The 20,186-nt window shown below is 45.8% G+C and overlaps 1 protein-coding gene across 8 annotated transcripts in view; it reads right to left on the bottom strand.

The window, feature by feature from the left end:
• Window positions 1-20,186, bottom strand: part of FBXO34 (F-box protein 34) — a 43,863-nt gene that overhangs the window by 9,760 nt on the left and 13,917 nt on the right. For 5 of the 8 annotated variants that reach the window (XM_065839898.2, XM_065839897.2, XM_065839899.2 and 2 more), the window contains one exon: window positions 5,628-5,806. In XM_065839898.2, the coding sequence (XP_065695970.1) occupies window positions 5,628-5,704 (77 nt within the window). In that variant the 5' untranslated portion in view covers window positions 5,705-5,806. Of the gene's footprint in view, window positions 1-5,627; window positions 5,807-8,195; window positions 8,301-19,674; window positions 19,807-20,186 lie in introns of those variants that run through there. The other 3 variants (XM_071809802.1, XM_071809803.1, XM_071809804.1) reach the window with 2 other exon arrangements.

The raw sequence follows: 20,186 nt of genomic DNA, 5'->3' as shown, positions 1-20,186 counted from the left end.
ATGTGTTTTCATGTGTGGACATGCATGTACGCTTCCTTGCCCTGAAGACCCATAAGCTATTTAGCCAAGCTGGTCAGAATCTTTCTGCATCCTTCTGTATTTTTATATCTCATAAATCACAGAATCCCAGAATGTGAGGGGTTGGAAGGGACCTGGAAAGCTCATCCAGTGCAATCCCCCCATGGAGCAGGAACACCCAGCTGAGGTTCCACAGGAAGGTGTCCAGGCGGGTTTGAATGGCTGCAGAGAAGGAGACTCCACAACCTCCCTGGGCAGCCTGGGCCAGGCTCTGCCACACTCACCAGGAACAAGTTTCTTCTCAAGTTTAAGTGGAACCTCCTGTGTTCCAGCTTAAACCCATTACCCCTTGACACTCACCCTTTGTATATTTATAAACATTAATAAGGTCACCCCTCAGTCTCCTTCAAACTAAAGAGCCCCAGTTCCCTCAGCCTTTCCTCACACGGGAGATGCTCCACTCCCTTCAGCATCTTGGTGGCTGCGCTGGACTCTCTCCAGCAGTTCCCTGTCCTTCTGGAACTGAGGGGCCACAACTGGACACAAGATTCCAGGTGTGGTCTCCCCAGGGCAGAGCAGAGGGGCAGGAGAACCTCTCTGACCTACTGACCACCCCCTTCTAACCCACCCCAGGTACCATTGGCCTTCCTGGCCACAAGGGCCCAGTGCTGGCTCATGGTCACCCTGCTGTCCCCAGGACCCCCAGGTCCCTTTCCCCTACACTGCTCTCTAATAGGTCATTTCCCAACTTGTACTGGAACCTGGGGTTGTTCCTACCCAGATACAAGACTCTACATTTGCCCTTGTTATATTTCATTAAATTTTTCCCTTGGAAATCACAGCAGCTTAAAAAAACCCAAACATATTTGCTTTAGTGGAAACTCCAAAGCTGGAGGAAAAACTGGTAGAAAAGGCTCAATTTTCCTAGCTCCTTTCTAAGGTCCACAGAGAGCCCAGATGCCCCTTGCTGGGCCAGGGACTCTCGCAATGCCCTGTGAAGACAGAAGATCTCAACAACAACAACGAGCATAATCTGCTCAAACAACAGTTTTCTGGCCGAGTGACCGGAAGGTTTTATTAAGGCGAAAAATTCAATCGAAACCCCGAAGTTTCCTGTGGATTTCTTTTTGTAAACACGAACTCCAGTCGGCAAAATTTCCGAGCGTTGCTGACTGCACACGCAGTGCCAACTACAACTCTGTAAAAACCCTCAGGACATACTAACACAAAGCAGAAGCAAAAAACAAATATAAAAAAGGGGAAAAAAATATCCAACAACAATAAAAACCCACACCAAGCATAACCTCTGGCAAGGCATTCCTCTTCCCTTGCATCCCAGTTCTCTGTCCACAGAGCTTAACTCCTCTGTAAAGAACACCGATAATTACGAAGGACTGAGTACTAAATGCAAATTAAACTATGGGCAACCACTTGTTATTTCTGGAAGGCGCTGGTGGGTCCTTTGGGCTCAGTCTCCAGTGCTGTTTCCATCCCCTTCGCGCTGCCGGGACGAGGCGACGCAGACGGGGAGCTGCTTCAAAGGCATTCCAGGGATTCTGCCGGGGCGGGAAAGTCCCGGCCGAGCAGTTGGGATGGACGATGCCGCTCACTGGAGCTTGTTCGGGCGCGTGGCAAGTGTCCAGATCAGGGAAAGGCGGGTTGGGAAGCGAGATGCTCCAGAGCAGGGGCGGGTTCCACTTCAGGCATCTGATTTCTAGAAAACTCACTCCCTTGAAGCAATAACTTCGCATTAAAGCAACTGTTCCTGATACACAGAATGGTTTGGGTTGAAGGGACCTTCAAAGCTCCCCCAGTGCCACCCCTGCCATGAGCAGGGACATCTTCACCAGCTCAGGTTGCTCAGACCCCGTCCAGCCTGGCCTGGGATGTCTCCAGGGATGGTTCAGCCACCACCTCTCTGGCCAACCTGGGCCAGGCTCTCACCACCCTCAGGGCCAACAGTTTCTTCCTCATGTCCAGCCTGAATCTCCCTCCTTTAGTTTAAAACCATCACCCCTTGTCCTATCACAACAGGTCCTGCTCGAAAGTCTGTCCCCATCTTTCTTATCGACCCCTTTTAAGCACTGAAAGGCCACAATAAGGTCTCCCTGGAGCTTCTCTCTTCTGCAGCTGAACACCCCAACTTTCTCAGCCTGTCCTCCCAGCACAGGACATCTCCCAACTGCCTTTTGCATCAATCAATGGGCAAGTGAGGATTATCACAGGACCGGAGGGCAAACAGAAGGTACCAGAGTGCTGACGTGTTGCTCTGCACTCCAGCAGCCGGGCTGGGGGCAGCAGGACAAGCCCAGAAGAGCTGAGGAGTTAAATGCAAAGTAGACACCTAACTCTTAACATGGGATCCCTGGTGGCTTGTTCACCCACGTCGGGTGTTCAAATAACCTGACTTTCGGGGAGAAGACATCAAAACACAGCTGTGCACACAGGAGCAGCTATAAAATCCGTCATGTAAAACCCACCATCTTCACCCAGCAGAGGTTTCAGGTGACCGGCCACACATGCAAGCCCAAAGCACAGACTAATCCAGCTTGAGGGCTCCCTCCCATATGAAGTTCGGAACACATTTTTAAGCAAATGCACACACATTACATCCTTCAGCATAAAGCACAGTATCCTCAGCTACTTTTTCCTGGGTAAAAATTTAGAAAGTGTTTTGCCAGTCTTTAGTACCAAAGCACCCATGGTGAAGCGAGTGACACAGAAACAATTCTTTGTCGAGCTTAAGGAAGCTCAAACCCGTGCTCCCCGCTTCCCAACCGTACTACAGATGACACAGGGATGACATAAAGCAGAAGGGAATGAAATAAAGTGAGAGATTTGGCATTCAGGGTTATAAGCTGCTCCAGAAACATGTAGCTCAAAGATGAGGGGATCGCACACATGCCTGGGGTGGAATGGGCTAAAATGAGAAGAAATCACAGAAACCCAAACTGGTGGTTTTATAGAGTTTCTGCTGAAAGCTGCCCAGAGCAGCACAGATAGGTGACATGTTTCCATCTAGAAATGTTTTATCTTTCTCAATTTACCATTCATTTTCTAATTTAATACCTGCCAGGGGACCAAGAGCTTTTTTAATATCACAGCACAACAAATTCCTTCAAGCGGTTAACGAACCAACACAAAGCGATGCTATTTAGTCTTTATTTTTTGTACGTGCATAATGAGAACACATGAAAGGTTGTACAAATTAACCTTGGATTGCACTATCGTTAGAGATTCAGAGTTCAAAAGAAAGAATAAGCAAGAGTAGATCTGAAAGCAAGTTGTCAGGTTGGTTTTTTGAAACTCAAGACCAAAAGGAACTGGTTCATGAAGGATACAAGAAGCAGAGACAGGTTCCAAGTCATCGGGTCACATCGCTTGGAAACTTGTATCTTAAAGATCAAAAAGTCTAGGAATAAACGTGAGAACTCATCCGGTGTTAAGCCACTGTAAAGATATTGAAAAACAAAGAGTAAAAGGCTCTTCAGTTTGTGAGAAAGGACAGAGAGATAAACAGGACTGCAAGCAAGGTCAGGGCAGAGATTAGGAGCGCTCTAGGTACAGCTCAAACTACCAGATTGGATTGTGCATCATGTTTGAAGACGGGTTGTACGGGTGATCATGAGGGCAGAAGCCCAGGGGTTAATTTGAACAAGAACACTGATAGGGGGAGGATTAAAAAGTTTCATGAAAATTGCAAGGATTGGCTAGTCTCGGTTTTAGAATCCAAAACAGACAGGCTCACGAACTGCCAGCCAAAAAGCAGGATTTATAAAGCTCGTTAAGGCACGAGTTAATAAAACATGTGGCACATTGGAGGTGGCACTGCAGGGGAGAAAGAGAAGAGACAACAGCCTGTCAGTCTGACTTTCATATAAAGGTGCTTTGCAAGCAAAGAAGGAAACAGCAAGAAAAAAGGGAAAAAGGGAATAGTTCAATAGGCCAGACTAACCTGAAGGTTCTCAAAGAAGTGATCTTTTGAGACAAATGTACTACATCTTACTGACATTGACTTGAGAAGGCACAAGGAGATTTACTGGTTAAGACAGATTGGCAGAGGAAGGGGAAAACAGACAAAGGAGCTGGCTTAGCAGCAGACGGCCCCAGGTGATGCTGAATAAGAGAATACAAGCCTGGAAACCAGAGACGTGCCTCAAGAATCAGCCTTGGGAACACCTCACTTTGTCGGGAATGACCTCAACACTAATGCTACAGGTGCTCCCCCAGAAATGAAGGCGTTTCCAAAACAGTAGGGGCACAAAGGATGGATATCAGAAATTTAGGAGAGTTTAAAAAGCCAGCTGGTGATGCAGCAGCAAGCTGAACAGCAGGAAGTTTTGGAGGTGCCTAAGAAAGGTGCATTGGCCACCAAAGACATGTCCATGGAACAGAATTAAGGGGAGGTGATTCATGATGCATTCAAGGCAGCAGCAAAACCCCTCCTGCCAGATCTGCACACGCTTTCAGACCTGACTCAGAGGACATTCATCCACCCCGAGAACGACAACGACAGCAGTTGTTGTTCAAGAAGCTACTGGATAACACTTGGGTCACTTAGCACAGCAAAACCACAGGGGAAGGTGAAGAGGGCCAGCAAAAGAGGTAAAGCACTGCAAACAAGACAAGGTGCTTATGCAGAAGGAACAAAAAGGAACACGAGCTCAAACGAGTATATCGACTGGCACAAATATTCAGTCTGGAAATCAAAAGAAGGTTCCTAATCGCACAGCCAGATCTGTCATCTTCAGTAATGGATTAATCTACAGGAGCAGATAAAAAAAAAGATGTAACTGTTTTTAGGCTGGACTAAGTTTACAAAAGATACTGCTTGGGAAAGGAAGGAGCTGAGTGACCCAGGAAGTCTCTTCCAGCATTAAATTACCTTGAGACTAAAAGAGCAAGTATACGCTGTCTACACAACCACAAAGAACAAAGCTGAAAGCTTGCTTGAAACCCACACGGCTTTTGGAAACCAGAAAGCTGGCTCTCTTCCTCCACATTGAGGAAGTTCAAGAGTCTTGGTTTCAGAAAAAGAAGAAAAAATACATATATTTTCAAGTAGCTTGAACTCAAACTGGCATGTTCTTGCATTTGCATAAGGACAAGTTGTTCTGTACGGTGTTCCTATAATGAGACACAGTGAGAGGCGTTCACTTAATTGTCACATAAGCACAAGGGTTTGAAATCAATCGTGCATTTCTGCTTAATAAGAGACACAGGAGTGAGCAATGCAAAATCTGAGCTTAAACTAATCTAATTACTTACTCCAGAGTAAGACAAACCGCAACAACGATTGCCAGCACTTCCACTTGCTTTAAGCTGACTGGATGTTTTGGAGTCTCCTATGACAAGTCATTCCCCAATTAAGCTTAAAGTAAAAGTCATGTTCCCAAATTAACAGCTGTTGCTAAAAAACCCCAAGATTTCTCCAAGTAAGTACCAGCTGTAGTGAATCTGCAGTTGTCATTATCAAATTAAAATGTCAAAGAACATTTCTCCTCTTAAGCCGCTACAACTTAAGTAAGAATTCAGACCATTTGAGTGAGGAGGAGGCTAAATCGGTGCTCAACACTTAACTACAGGCAGACCGGCCGCTCCGCTCGTACCGTTTGACTTGATGGAAGGTGGAGGACGTGGAATTCAGCGGTTCCCTGTGGAGACCAGCTCTGCAGGAACTCTTCATGGTAACCACCTCTCCAGCTAAGGCACAGCCGTCACAGCCAGTCCATCCTCGCTACGCGCACGGCTTCCCCATGGGCTTCGCCGCGTCTCTGCCGCCTGGAGACTGAGCAAACAGGAGCCACATCAGAAAATCACCATCGAGTACATCAGAAAATCACCATCGAGTACATCAGCGGTTGACGAGCAGGACGAGGATTCTTTCCCAAGAGACAAAAAATAAATATATATGAGTTTTATATATATATATATATATATGAGCGTTATATAGAAATATACAAGATACATATAGATATAAAAATGAAAGAACTTAACGTGATCACGCCATTATTGCAGCTGGAGTTTCTCAACACCATTAAAACACAACAGCCTGCCTGCACATACAATGCATCTTCACCTTATATACAACCGCGGCGCTGCCTCGGCACCTCCAGCGCTGCCCCCTGAGCTCTGCGCAAACAGGACACGCAAGATCCTTCTGTTTGTTAGCACCGCATCAAGTTTTGGGGGGAAATCGCTGCTCGCAGTTAAGATTCGGCGCTGCCAGGGGTTACGTTAGCGTTCTAATCAAAATAGCACGGCGGGTTTCATAAAGGACGAAAAACATGCCGCCGCGCGGCCTCCAAGCCTTGTGAAAACTGCTCTGTCTTTGCATCACACGCAGATAAGGCAGCAGATTTCAGCAAAACAAAACCGTCCTGCAGTATCTCTCGTTCGCACTGGGTTGCTGCCTTCGACGCCTTGTCCTTGGAGCAGACGCTATTACTGGCGCTTTGACGGCGAAAGAACAACAACCTTCGAGTTGGAACGCGAAAGGAAAAAGTGACACAGCAAAAGAGCCCTGGAAAAACTCAAAATACTCGAGCCTGAGTTGCCAGTGGATTGTTTTAAAGATTGTTTTGCTTCCTCTGGGGAGGACCCCGCACAATGATGCTGTAATAAAAGAATGTCATTTGAAGATGCTAACTCCAGAGCTGCGACCCCAGGGGACCTGTGATTTAGCAGAGCAGGTTGTTCTTTTCTTTTGCACTATGTTCCTACCACTGCCCTGTTCCAACAGCAGCACTTCCAGAGCACAGCAGGTCTGTCCTCACCAGCAGCCAAGCTCTGGCAGAGACGGAGCCTCTCTCATCAATCCTTTTGCAACACCTGCCAGAGAAAAAAACCCCCAGACAAAAGAGCACCTACCTATAGTTAATCAGCACTTGATCGACGCGGTTTACAACTCCGCGCTGCCACCAACCACTCCCAGCCTGGAAAGCCGGCTCTAACTTGGTAGCCACGCTTGCTGAGAAAGTGATGAGGGATGACTTTCCAGGCAGGGAAAACAGAAACTGGTTTAGATCCAGCTGACTTGATGTCATCGCTACGGCGATTTCACGGTTCCTCTAGCGATGGTGAATGAGAGGTTAATCATTCGCCTACACTTGAGTAAGCGGGAGCCTAAAATAATGTATAAAATACTATATAAACACATTCCGGTCTTCATGGAGAGATCTCTATTGGGCTCTACACAAGGCAAAGGAACATGCTGGATGGAGAAGATGAAGGATGACAGTATGTCCTCTACTCCAGGAACTCCATAACAGCAGCAGAAATCAAAGCTTTGTAACTAAACACCATTTCCATTAGACTGTCTGGAGCCTACAACAAGAATCCACCTGCAAGAGTGAAACCTAGGCACAAAAATGAGCCATTGCTGCTGTCTTATGGGCTGTGAAATATATATATTCACAAGCAGTAATTCAGAGAAAAAAAGCATTTGCTTAGTGCTCTACAAAAACCAGAAGTTAAACACAAAATCATTACTTTTCCATGAACCATCAGTAAGAGGCACTGAGTATCTGACTTTTATCCAAGCTTTTGTCTGGCTTCTCCTTCTGGCTTTACTGACACCAGCATTTCAGACTCAGCAGGAACCGTATCGCAGAAACACGATTATATCCACACCCAAATAAATGCAACCATACCATTTCAACAACACCAGCCACTTTCTCAACAGCTAAAACTCCGTGTATTCCCAGTTAGGAACACCAGACGTTTTCTCCCAGCCCTGCAGATCGATTGAGAAGGAAACAATAAAAAGCCAGGCAAATAAAAATGAAACCTAAAGATACCTTGGTTGCCATAAAGAGCTTAAGAAATAAAACCATCAAGAAAACACATTCAGGGCAGGGACAGCCCCAGTCCAAGCACAGAAATCGTACGGGGGGGTATCATGAGTTTAAGAAGGGAGTAGCACCTACTAGAGGAAAGTAAAAGCTGACAAAACAGACACAGAGAAGTTCAGATGGCGCAGATCCACACAAAGCTCGCTTTTTCTCCTCCTCGAGCTGCTGGGCTATAGAAAAGAGCTAAAATAGACTATTAATGCCAGCGAGCTACAGACAAATTCCCACTGTGTAAGTAGTAAAAAGCTGTGCTTGTGAATTAAACAAAAAAAAAAAGGAAAGAAGAAAAAAAATCAGCATCTGAGCTAGCAGAAAGATACTTACTGCTTTTTAACTACCACAGTGTGTTTCTTTACCAAGGCTGATCCTTATCAGTAGGTGCTTCGGCTGATTTGTTAGTTCTGCACAGAGCTGGGTACAGCCCGAAAACTGAAATGCAGATACACAGAGGAAACAAAACAGAAGAGGAAGTTAAAAACCTACTCGTGTTGCTCTCCCTTCCTGAAACCACCCCCAACACACGCCTTTATGCATAAGATGTGGGAAGGGCTTTGATTTTGGCAGCAGTATCACGTCTTCCCAGCAACGGACAGGTTGCTGAATGGTCCCACAAAACTCCCCATCTTATCATCAAGTTATGAACGCTGATGTGGTTTAGGAAAACAAACATTTTAAGTCAACTGGGGTGGATGAGGGGGGGTTAAGGTCTCTTCAGCTGTGCAGCAATACACTACAGCTTCAGATATTCTAATAGCTAAAGCTTTACTGCAAGAGCAAGTGTTTTAAACCAGTAGTAACTGCTACAAACGAGCACAAAGGATGGGCACATCTGTTCAGAAAATCTGCTTTCTAGGAAGGAGGTTGTGGCCTTGGGACTGGTTCTGAGCAGCAACCGCACTGCTGGTAGAACCACGTTTGGCCATCAGAGCTCCAGGCATGGGTGGCTTTGGGATGCTCGGTGGGGCCATCGCATGCGATCAGCCAGGCAAAGAATCCCAGAATGTCAGGGGTTGGAAGGGACCTGGAAAGCTCATCCAGTGCAATCCCCCTGCTGGAGCAGGAACACCCACAGCTGAGGTTCCACAGGAAGGTGTCCAGATGGGTTTGAGTGTCTACAGAGAAGGAGACTCCACAACCTCCCTGGGCAGCCTGGGCCAGGCTCTGCCACCCTCACCATGAAGAAGTTTCTTCTCATATTTAAGTGGAACCTCTTGTGTTCCCGTTTGCACCCATTACCCCTTGTCCTACCATTGGTTGTCACTGAGAAGAGCCTGGCTCCATCCTCCTGACACTCACCCTTTACATATTTATAACCATTAATGAGGTCACCCCTCAAAGCGCATCAGAGAGCTCAGGATGCAGAAGAAAACAATGGCAAATATTTCAGAGGGGACCTCGGAACAGTTAACACCAAAAAAAGTCTTTATAAGGGACAAATAATCCTCATTAAAAAAAAAAAAAAGCCAGCACTGAGGCCTTATAAAAGAGATCTGCATGTGGGTTTTTTGATTTTTTCTTGCAATAACAGAGTTGCCTGTTCACTACCCTGCATCTCAGCTGAGGACACGATACTTGTCTCTAAAGGCGTATTTCACCAGGCACGCAATTCTGACACCTCTAACGACACCAGAGTCTCCAGAGCGAGAGGCTTTCCCAGAAATCTTGCCCTAATCCCAACATTCCCGCTGTGTGGTAAGAACCAGTGACCCACAGCAGGTCAGACCATGAGATGACGCACCAGGTCTTCATACTCCGCCTCTTAGACACCGGTAGGAACACAAACCTTTCTTTAACTGTTCTTTCTGTAACATTTACCTATTTTAAACACTAAAGAACTACCTTATAACACTAAGTTCACCAGCTAGGTTTTACATCTTTATTTATTAGAACATTCTTAGGCAAAATAAGAGAAAACAAGCACATTTGAACTAAAGAGTTGCCGAGTGACCTCACCTTCGTGTTCCACTCACCTGCAGCTGGCAACAAACCCTCACCTGGAAATAGATATTTAGTAAAGAAACTGTATCCAACTTAAAAGCAGTAAGAGATGCAAGGATTAGTATCTACAATAAGATGAGGAGAGGTCGGAGAGACCTGATTGTGGCCTTTCCATACTTAAAAGGGACAGATAAGAAAGACGGCGACAGACTTTTTAGCAGGGCCTGTTGTGACAGGACAAGGGGTGATGGTTTTAAACTAAAGGAGGGAGATTCAGGCTGGACATGAGGAAGAAATTGTTGGTCCTGAGTGTGGTGAGAGCCTGGCCCAGGTTGGCCAGAGAGGTGGGGGATGAACCATCCCTGGAGACATCCCAGGCCAGGCTGGACGGGGCTCTGAGCAACCTGAGCTGGTCAAGATGTCCCTGCTCATGGGGAGCACTGGATCAGCTGGGAAGGTCCTTTCCAACACAAACCAGGCCGTAATTCTATGATTCTATTATATGACATTCTCCAAGTCCTGCTCAACTGCATTTTGGCCTTCCCACCTGCAGTAAGAGGCTGCAGGAGCCACCACAGATGTCACTTGCCTTGTGAAACCTTGGGTGCTCAGCTTCCCCTCCATTTGATAATCACAAGCTTTAAGAACTTTGCACAGATCTGATCTTCTCTAACCTAATAGCAACACAGCCAAGACAGTTGGAATACAGTGGGGAGGCTCCTGTGTCTCCTCGCACACCAAAACCTCCTCAGACCACCTCCAGGCACCAGCAACCAGAGCTGGTCAAGCAGCAGGACCTTGTTCCCATGGCCCTCGGCTCATTTCCCCACCACATTCACTCCAGCCCTTCTCAAAGTTCCACCAACCTCCCGTCCGTACTCTGTACCCTGGATAACATCAGATGGAGCAGTAATTTGACTAAAATCTGCCCATTCCCGTGTAAATTTGAGCTTGGGCATCCATGTCAGCAGGGAGCACATGGACGCTCCAAAACATCGTGCAGACGCATGGCCATTTCCATCGCTAACTCCTGCCGTGATGGGTTCTTCCATCTCTTCCTCCCACAGCTTTCACACCTTCTCATCTGAAGTGGCTCAAGGTGTTGAATTAGGAGAAAATTAACCCAGAAGAGGTCAGTTCCCTGAACCCACTGACCCCTGCACCTGGCAGGCACCAGCAGAGCCAGTGGGACAAGGTTTTCAGGATTCAGACTGGACTCCGCTGTCTCAAATCCACACGCTGAATCATGCTGGGAAAGGTCTCTGCCACACGTGGGGTTTAACTTCTCTCAAGACAGTGGAAAGGAACAGCTTTGAATGCACACTGTGCACACAGAATCCCAGACTGTCAGGAGTTGGAAGGGACCTGGAAAGCTCATCCAGTGCAATCCCCCCATGGAGCAGGAACACCCAGCTGAGGTTCCACAGGAAGGTGTCCAGGCGGGTTTGAATGGCTGCACAGAAGGAGACTCCACAACCTCCCTGGGCAGCCTGGGCCAGGCTCTGACACCCTCACCAGGAACAAGTTTCTTCTCAAATTTAAGTGGAACCTCTTGTGTTCCAGTTTGTACCCACTGCCCCTTGTTCTACCATTGGTTGTCACCAAGAAGAGCCTGGCTCCATCCTCCTGACACTCACCCTTTATATTTCTGTAAACATTAATGAGGTCCCCCCTCACTCTCCTCCAAGCTTCAGAGCCCCAGCTCCCCCAGCCTTTCCTCACACGGGAGATGCTCCACTCCCTTCAGCATCTTGGTGGCTGCGCTGGACTCTCTCCAGCAGTTCCCTGTCCTTCTGGAACTGAGAGGCCACAACTGGACACAATATTCCAGGTGTGGTCTCATCAGGGCAGAGCAGAGGGGCAGGAAAACCTCTCTGACCTACTGACCACCCCTTTCTAACCCACCCCAGGTACCATTGGCCTTCCTGGCCACAAGGGCCCAGTGCTGGCTCATGGTCACCCTGTTGTCCCCAGGACCCCCAGGTCCCTATCCGCTACACTGCTCCCTAACAGGTCATTCCCCAACTTATAAATACAGAGTGTTTTGGAAGCGGGGAAACAAGCAGGTAGGGCTCCAAGGCAACGTTTGACTCTTTGCTGTCACCAAACAGCCGGGAGGATTTGTCTTCCTTCCAACATCGCGTCAATAAAGAACGAAAGGTTTCAAATGTGCAGCTGTCGTGATTTCTCTCTCCCAGAGGTGGTTGGTTGTCTGCTCTCCCCTTGAAAGAAAAATCTCAAAAGGGAAAAAGCTCTGCTGTGCCTTGTTAGCCCTGTATTTCCATATTGGAAAACAATAATATCACAAGTGTTTCCCTTGTTTAACTATTCCTGAAAGGTTGCAGCTGTCTTGCACAATTTGGGTAAGGACATCATCTGTTGCTCAACTGGGAAGAAGTTAAGAACTGGCTCATTAGATCTGTTCTCTGCTTGATCCAAGAGGAAAACAAAACCAGCAAATCCCTCGCTCGCTAATGTTGCTGCAGCACCCAGATCACACGTTACTCTGCTTTCTAGAAAGCTGCCACCTACTTTGGCACTTCTTGTCGCCACATAATCTATGGTGTGCCCCGAATGATAAATAGGGGGGAGCCGAACACCCCCGAGCAGAGACACGGCAGCTGTGTCCTTGGGGTGCGAGTAGAGATACTCACGGTAACACTGCGCACCCAAGGGCACAACATCAATCCATGTCTGGGTTATTTAGTGTATAAAACCACATTTCTTTTGCTATGAAGATGCTGAATGAACAAAAAGCTCGGCTGAAAGGCGACTTTCTTGGGGCAAGGGGAAGGAGAAAGCTTCCAGAAGCCTTCCTATTATAGAAGCAATAGGGCCGGTTCCAAAAATAGTCGAGGAGCGCTCCCGGAGCTCTGGAGACGTTGTGCCCTCATTTGTGGGGCTGAGGTCTCTTCGGATGGCTCCTGTTCACGCAAAGAACAACTGCGAGATGCAGAAGTGACATTAAATGGGAGTTTTAGGATGAACACCAGAGACAGAAATCAGCCTACAGGAAAGAAATCAGCCTGAACGGCAACAGAGACCCAGCCTGTCCCACTTTAGAGAAAGCCAGTTAAAACCAGCAAGAAGAATCGCGTCTTTTTCGAGAACGCAATGTTAGTTTGCTAAAGAAGATGCTGATTATTATAACGGCACTGACGTGGCACATCAGGATTGTCAACGATAATTTCATCACCCTGTTTCGCCTGTGGAAGTTTGGGGTCCTGGCTGGAAAGGCCCACTTGACTCACTTTGGCAGATTCATTTTTGCTAGGACAGCTAATAAATTGACCATCACACGGCCCGCCTGACACTAATTACTCACTAGTTAGCCCGTAATAGTTTGTTAGCGATCCAACAGCCCGGCATAACGATCCACTCCAACGTTTAAAATTAAATTGGCCTGGTTTGTGGCAGCTCTTATAACACAGTGAAAATAAATTCATTTATGATACTCTTCTGATTACAAGTGTATCTTTGTGTACGCCGGCATGGCACTGGCTATTTTATGGGCATATTCTGGCGAAGTAAAATGTCAACAGGAACCCAAAAAGCTCATAATTGACGCAATATAGGCAAGAAGTCTCCCTGCACCATGGCACACAATGCACAGTAGTAACTGTTTCTGTACATCCTTCTGTAAAATATTTATAAATCGTTTCTAAAGTACAAGAGCAAACCTACAGCCAACTTCTAAATATCCAGTATATAATACATACAAGTCCTTCTTCAGAACTTCGCCAATAAGGAAAACACCACAGCAGATGACCCAGTGTTAAACACCAAATTTATCAGCTCTGAAACTTCGTTCACTGAATTATATATGGCTATAACTGGTCTATATGTTATAGATTTCTCTATAGCGCTGTGGATACTTTCCCAACAAAAGCCAGGCACAAACAAACACACACACACAAAAACAAGACTCAAAGCAGAACGACATAGTTTTGTCCACATGGATTCATTCCACCCATCCACGGCAGAGCTGACAGGTTACAATTTCCACCAGGCATCTCTACAGCTTCCAATTTTTCCTAAGGGTCTGCAAATTCTTAAATCCTTCCAAATTTTTGGTTTAAACAAGGATACTGCTGATGCCCCCATGTCAGGCTTTCACAGAAAACCATCTTTCGTCTTGTAAGGATAATGTAAAAATGCTGAACTCTTCAATTTCTATGTCAGAAGTTTACCAAAAATTGTGCTCTGCGAAGTTAGGCAGAGTTATACCAAGTACACCCAACTTCAGGACGGATTTCATGCAGAAGGAAGCTCAAACTATTTTTCACGGACCATTTTACAATAAAGTGCATCATTACATCTCCTGAGGAGAGAAAATTTGCAAGAGAACAGGTTCATTAAGAGCAGCTAAAAACAACCCACCCACAAAGAAACAAGACACACCACCACCCACAGCCTCTCAACAAGCTTTGGATCCACTGGTCTTGCCAGTGGTATCTAAGACAAAAAAAATGTAGTAAATAATAACAATTAAAATCACTAATTAGTGTCAGGTCCAACGTGGCCACTATGGGAGGAGGTCACAGTGGTCCCAGATCCTTTCCAGTTGGCTCCACCATGACCCAGCGCAGGCCACAGCAAAACCCTCCACCCAAGTGACTGGCACTCCTGGGGAAATGTATTTCTTAAAAAAGGACAAAAAAGACCCCAAAAAATCCCAGAGAATAGGCAGCAAAACCTGCCAAGATCCCAGAGCAAAAGGCTAGAAATGCTTTGAGCCAAGGCAGGTGTTCCCCCGTAGCCAAAAGGGTGAGAAAAGGTGTTGGATTAACGTCTATTTTTTTGTCTCTCACTGCCTACATCTACTTTAACTGGTAGTAAATTAATGTTTGTGTTTTGCCCTGACTTTATCTTGACTCCAAATCCTTCTAAGCCCATTGTCACCCTGTGTCACTGAGGAGAGGGAGCGAGCGAGCGGCTGGGTGGGCGTTTGGCTGGTGGTGAAGGACAATTCACCACACACCTTGTCACAAAACCTAAAGGGATTAAAGTTATTCTGACTCTGTCATTAAGCGACACCACACACAATAATCAAACATTTTCAATTAGACTGCATATCAAAGGCTGCCGATCATCACTCTTCATTAGGAGATTAATTTGTCAGGGTGCCGGAGATATTTTCTCGATACAAACAGGATGAGGTGCCATCATTTCAATCCAGCAGCGTATTTTTTTGCATACTGATGTGCATGGTGCTGCCATCTCTCCAACTGCTCCAGGTCTGCAGTGTGAGGTCGTGGACATGAGGAAGAAATTGTTGGCCCTGAGGGTGGCGAGAGCCTGGCCCAGGTTGGGCAGAGAGGTGGTGGATGAACCATCCCTGGAGACATCCCAGGCCAGGCTGGACGGGGCTCTGAGCAACCTGAGCTGGTCAAGATGTCCCTGCTTATGGGGAGCACTGGATCAGCTGGGAAGGTCCTTTCCAACACAAACCAGGCCGTAATTCTATGATTCTATTATATGACATTCTCCAAGTCCTGCTCAACTGCATTTTGGCCTTCCCACCTGCAGTAAGAGGCTGCAGGAGCCACCACAGATGTCACTTGCCTTGTGAAACCTTGGGTGCTCAGCTTCCCCTCTGTTTGATGATCACAAGCTCTAATAACTTTGCACAAATCTGATCTTCTCTAACCTAATAGCAACAAAGCCGAGACAGTTGGAATATAGTGGGGAGGCTCCTGTGTCTCCTTACACACCAAAACCTCCTCAGACCACCTCCAGGCACCAGCAACCAGAGCTGGCCAAGCAGCAGGACCTCGTTCCCATGGCCTTCGGCTCATTTCCCCACCACATTCACTCCAGCCCTTCTCAAAGCTCCACCAACCTCCCGTCCGTACTCTGTACCCTGGATAACATCAGATGGAGCAGTAATTTGACTAAAATCTGACCATTCCCATGTAAATTTGAGCTTGGGCATCCATGTCAGCTCCATGAGCTTTAGGTCCCTTCAACCCAAACCATTCTGTGATTCTATGATTCTACACACATGCGTGGCGAGGAAATGGGACAGCCAGCAAAATAAAGAAATCCAAACCAGGGACAGAAGGAATAACACAGGGATGCAGATGAGACTCGAAGCAGAACACCCGAAAGCACTGGTGTGCGACCAGGGACACGCTGCGGATTCATTGCCCAAGGGGAAGACAGAGGACAGCAGAGCAAACACTAAAATCTTGTCCAGCCAAAATATCTGCTGGGGTTTATACCAATTCTTACAAGAACATCATACACAGAACGTCTTCTGAACTAGCTTGGATTTTTGCTAGGTAGAAAACAGCATTACATAATTATATTTTTGCACTACTGTTTCAAAAGATTGTTTAAAATCTAAGCTAATTTTGAAACCCATCAACTCTATGGATCTTCCATCTTTTTTTGGCTACCTTTTTTAAGATTCTTTTTCTTCCATTAATAAGTTACTTAAAGCAAAAAATAGTCTTACATTTCCAGAGCTTCGTAGTTGATATGCCTAGCAACTAACACCATTAAATTTGCAGAAATTCCCAACATAGCACGAATTCTGCTATAATTCATTCTTTCAAGAACAAAGCCCCCAAAACAGCACCTACGTTTCAGAACGGGACGGCTTCTGCATGCTCTAATGCTTTTTTAACCGTGAGAACTTTTGCTGCAAATCTTTTCCATCTTTCATTTTCAAAATTCGGTAGCACGGAGCCACAACAGAACACCCAAAATAATTCTGGTGCAATGCTTTCCAGATTAATGATCATTTTAGTCTGAACTTTCCTAATAGTTCATCTGAACGCATCAGACTCGGGTTTGTTTCATGCTACTTCTAGAGTTATTAATACAAAAAAAGCTTTATAAGCAAAACACAGAAGGGAAAATATATGTATTGCTGTCTAACTCAGTATTTCCCACTGCTCCCCCCAGTGCAATTGATATTCTGTTTTTAGGGCTTCCTCCTCTTGGAGAAAACATCAAAAATATGAATAAGGACCACCAAATTAACAAGAAACCAAGCAGAAAATAAGGATGTTTTAAAAAGGAGGGTTTCAGTAAATCAGATTTTGAGCTAGGGATTGTTACTTTATTGTGCTCAAGACCATAATGTGACAAATGCAACACGCCAGCTCCACGCTGGGTTTCATCACCAAATTGCTACCAACCCCCCCTCCCCAAAGCCAGTGCAGTTCGCTAACCTGAAAACTAAATTACCAAAGTAATCGCCAAGCCCCCGAGTTCTCACCATTTACCATCTCTTCCTAATTCTCCATGAGCTCGCAGGAAACAGTCTCAAACGGCTCCCTCAAGAAAATCAGTTTCAGGCCTTAAGTTTTTCCATTCTGAGCCATCCCTGCACTATTTCATAGCTCTGATAATTGTATCACTGACTAACCCCCAACTGGGAATAGCTGTTTTTATCATCACTATTAAAAACAGTCCCTCATGCTGTTAGGAATCTGGAAACTCATTGTAGCTGCATCCCACCCTTCGGCCTCTCAAAACACTACAGAGCGATGAAACTATGTGCTGAAACCAGAGGATCCCCGAGCTGAACAACTCCTGTAATTTCGGGGTAATTACAACCGCTTCCTAAGCAAAAGCAGCCACGGAGGTTTGGTTATTGATTTTAAGGGGGGCAAGCGGCAGGAGATTTTAGAAAGTCAAAGTGAACTTCAGGTTTTTCCACACCGGACTGGGAAAGTGCAATAGTGATGTGCATGTTAAAAGCCTCACATATCCACACAGTTTTGTAGTTTTTGCCTTTTTAAAAATATTCATCTCCAGCTTTCCTTTCCTAAAACCACATTATCTTGGTTTCTACACTTTAGCGAGAAGACACAGAGATGCAAAAAAATAACAGTTGAAAGAAGAGCGGATTTAAAAACCAACTTTTAATTATCTGAAGGTGCAGTTGCCAAGTAGACAAAGAGGCTGTGCAGCACATACAGATGGGAAAATTCCCTCGGGTTTATTTCACAGTCAATTACAGTGGATTAATCTATTAGTAAGAGCAAAATATATATATATATTTTTTCTTTTGGATGCAAGTTTCAACAACTTGAAAAATCATTGCCCCTTGTACTTTGATACACAGGATCAGCAATCTGCTTTATCGCACTTCCAGTCATCACAGCCCATAAACACACCCTACAAGCAACCTCGCCCTCTCTTTTAATGCATCTTCTGTCATTATTGCCTTCTCAGGGAACGACATCCCTCTTGGCTTCCTGCTCTGCGTATCACTTTATACATCCATTATGTTTTGTGGGGTTTTTTATTGTTGTTAACAAGAAGCATCAAACAGCTCCAAGCTCTTTAAAACGGACCCTTGCACAAACTCACAAGTGCTTTTATCATTCTCTTCTGTCCACATAGAACGTGTTTGTCTACCAGAAAAGCATCGCGGCACCAGAGAGCAGCTTTCCAGGATCCCTGTGCTCAGTGCTGGGTGTGCCTACTTTTGTTTGGTATCAAGTTCCTTCTGCTGGCTCCGCTGCAAGAGCGAACTACACGGATAGTTAAGTTTTTCCCCACCTCCGAAAACATCTGTTCCTTTTCTAACTTCTCCAGACTTCCTTCCCCTTTGCTGTATCACAAAGCCTCTCTTTCTCAGCCTTCTTCAGAGTCCGTCCCCATTATCGTCTTTGCTGCCGAGCAGCGTGAATCGCGGAATTTTGCGGAGCTTCCAGCCCTTTCAGCTCAAGGCCAAGCAACAAATTCAAGCATCCTGATTTAGAGAGGGGGTTGTTAAAACTCCTTCCCTGCCTCTTTTTTTAACACTCTACAGCTTCCTGTCCTGGGAGGCAACCCAACTCCTGTAAGAAATGCCAGTTGCCGCTAAATATCCTCGATTCCTGCCACACCGAACATTTAAAACAATCACGTTATTTCCCAATCTCGTGTTCTTATTCCACAACGTGCAAAAATCACTTTGGCACAAAGGAGTTAGTTTGGTTGGGGTTTTTACTCTTTTGCTGAATCCCACTGCATTTCATGTTAACATTCAGGCTTGGCAGGACCGACCATCCGCTCAAACACCCAGCACAATGTCACCCCTCAAAACCCCACTGTTCAACCTAAATGCACTTCTTTCTCTTTCAATTTTAAGGGTGCGTCAGCTGCGAACTGAAAGTGGGAATGCTTCATTTAGCACACACACTTGTTAAACTGCTCACAGCATGCAAATAAAATACCGCATTGTGCAAAAGTCATTCAGTCTCCCCATCCGTAGATATGAGCAATGGAACCGTGTCCAGGAAAGAGAAACTTGGAACAACATGCAAATATTTCAGTCCCTTATTCCCAATATTCACATCCTACATTAAAGCCCACATCCCTGTCACACCGAGGGGTGATCGTGTTGAGAATCTGCTGGACGTAATGGGTGGGAAAACGACCATTATCTGTCTTGCCCCAGTACTGCACCCTTTTATTTGTAGTTATTACTGCAAACTGCTTTTTTTTCCAGACAATGGTTGTGTTATTATAGGTACCTTCATGCCGTGCCAAAGCACATACACACAGCAATTCAGAACAATCAGCCTTGTTTTCATGGGAGCAAAGGTTGCAGCCAAATGAAATGGGTGGAGATCACATTAAACAATCTTGGAATCTGCTAATAGGATATAGGAAAATGTGACCATAATGCAGATGCAGAGCTCCCCTTTCACCTTCCAATGTTATGGATAAAATAAAAGCTTTGGAAAACCAATTAAACTGTTTGAACAACATTAAGCGAGTCAAAGTGTTCTCAGCATGCTTATAAGACCACCGAGAAGTTCTTTAAAATTAAACCAGAAAAGTGCCCTTCCAAAGCTCTGAAACCAGAGAGCAAGTGTCCCCACCCCAGAACACCACCTGTTTAAAAGATACAGGATACCTGCAAGATTTCTGCTTATCCACAGTAAAGAGAAGCTCATCACGACGACTGTTCCTGTCCTAAAAACACCATCAGCCCCTCAGAGAGGGGAAATTTCACACCGAAGCACCTTGCTTGGTCAGCTGTAACCCTGCATTCCCCTTGTTTGCTTTTGAGATGCGCATTAGTCAGCTTTCTCCTTCACAAATCTGATCGTGCCTCTGCATGATCATACGCTGAAGTCATGTCCTTGAGCCTGTGACATCAGTCTGTTGCCGTGGTAACGTACACGGCAGTCCAAAATTCAGTATTATGGCATCACTGCGGGATCAGACAGCGGAACAAGCCAACGCCTGAGAGCTGCTTAATGCAGCACAAACAACCGCGACATTTCGACCTAAACGCTGAAGTGCAACTGTACTTTATCATGGTATTCTTCATAAATACGGCTAGAAGCCTCTCGTCAAGAAAGAGAGACAGGCAATCACTGCATCACTAAAAAGAAGGGCAATATGTTTCCCAGGATGGCCACC

This window comes from Patagioenas fasciata, chromosome 5 (genome assembly GCF_037038585.1).
Source record: "Patagioenas fasciata isolate bPatFas1 chromosome 5, bPatFas1.hap1, whole genome shotgun sequence".
In the NCBI taxonomy this organism is placed as follows: domain Eukaryota; kingdom Metazoa; phylum Chordata; class Aves; order Columbiformes; family Columbidae; genus Patagioenas; species Patagioenas fasciata.
This window is presented reverse-complemented; position numbering and strand designations above follow the sequence as displayed.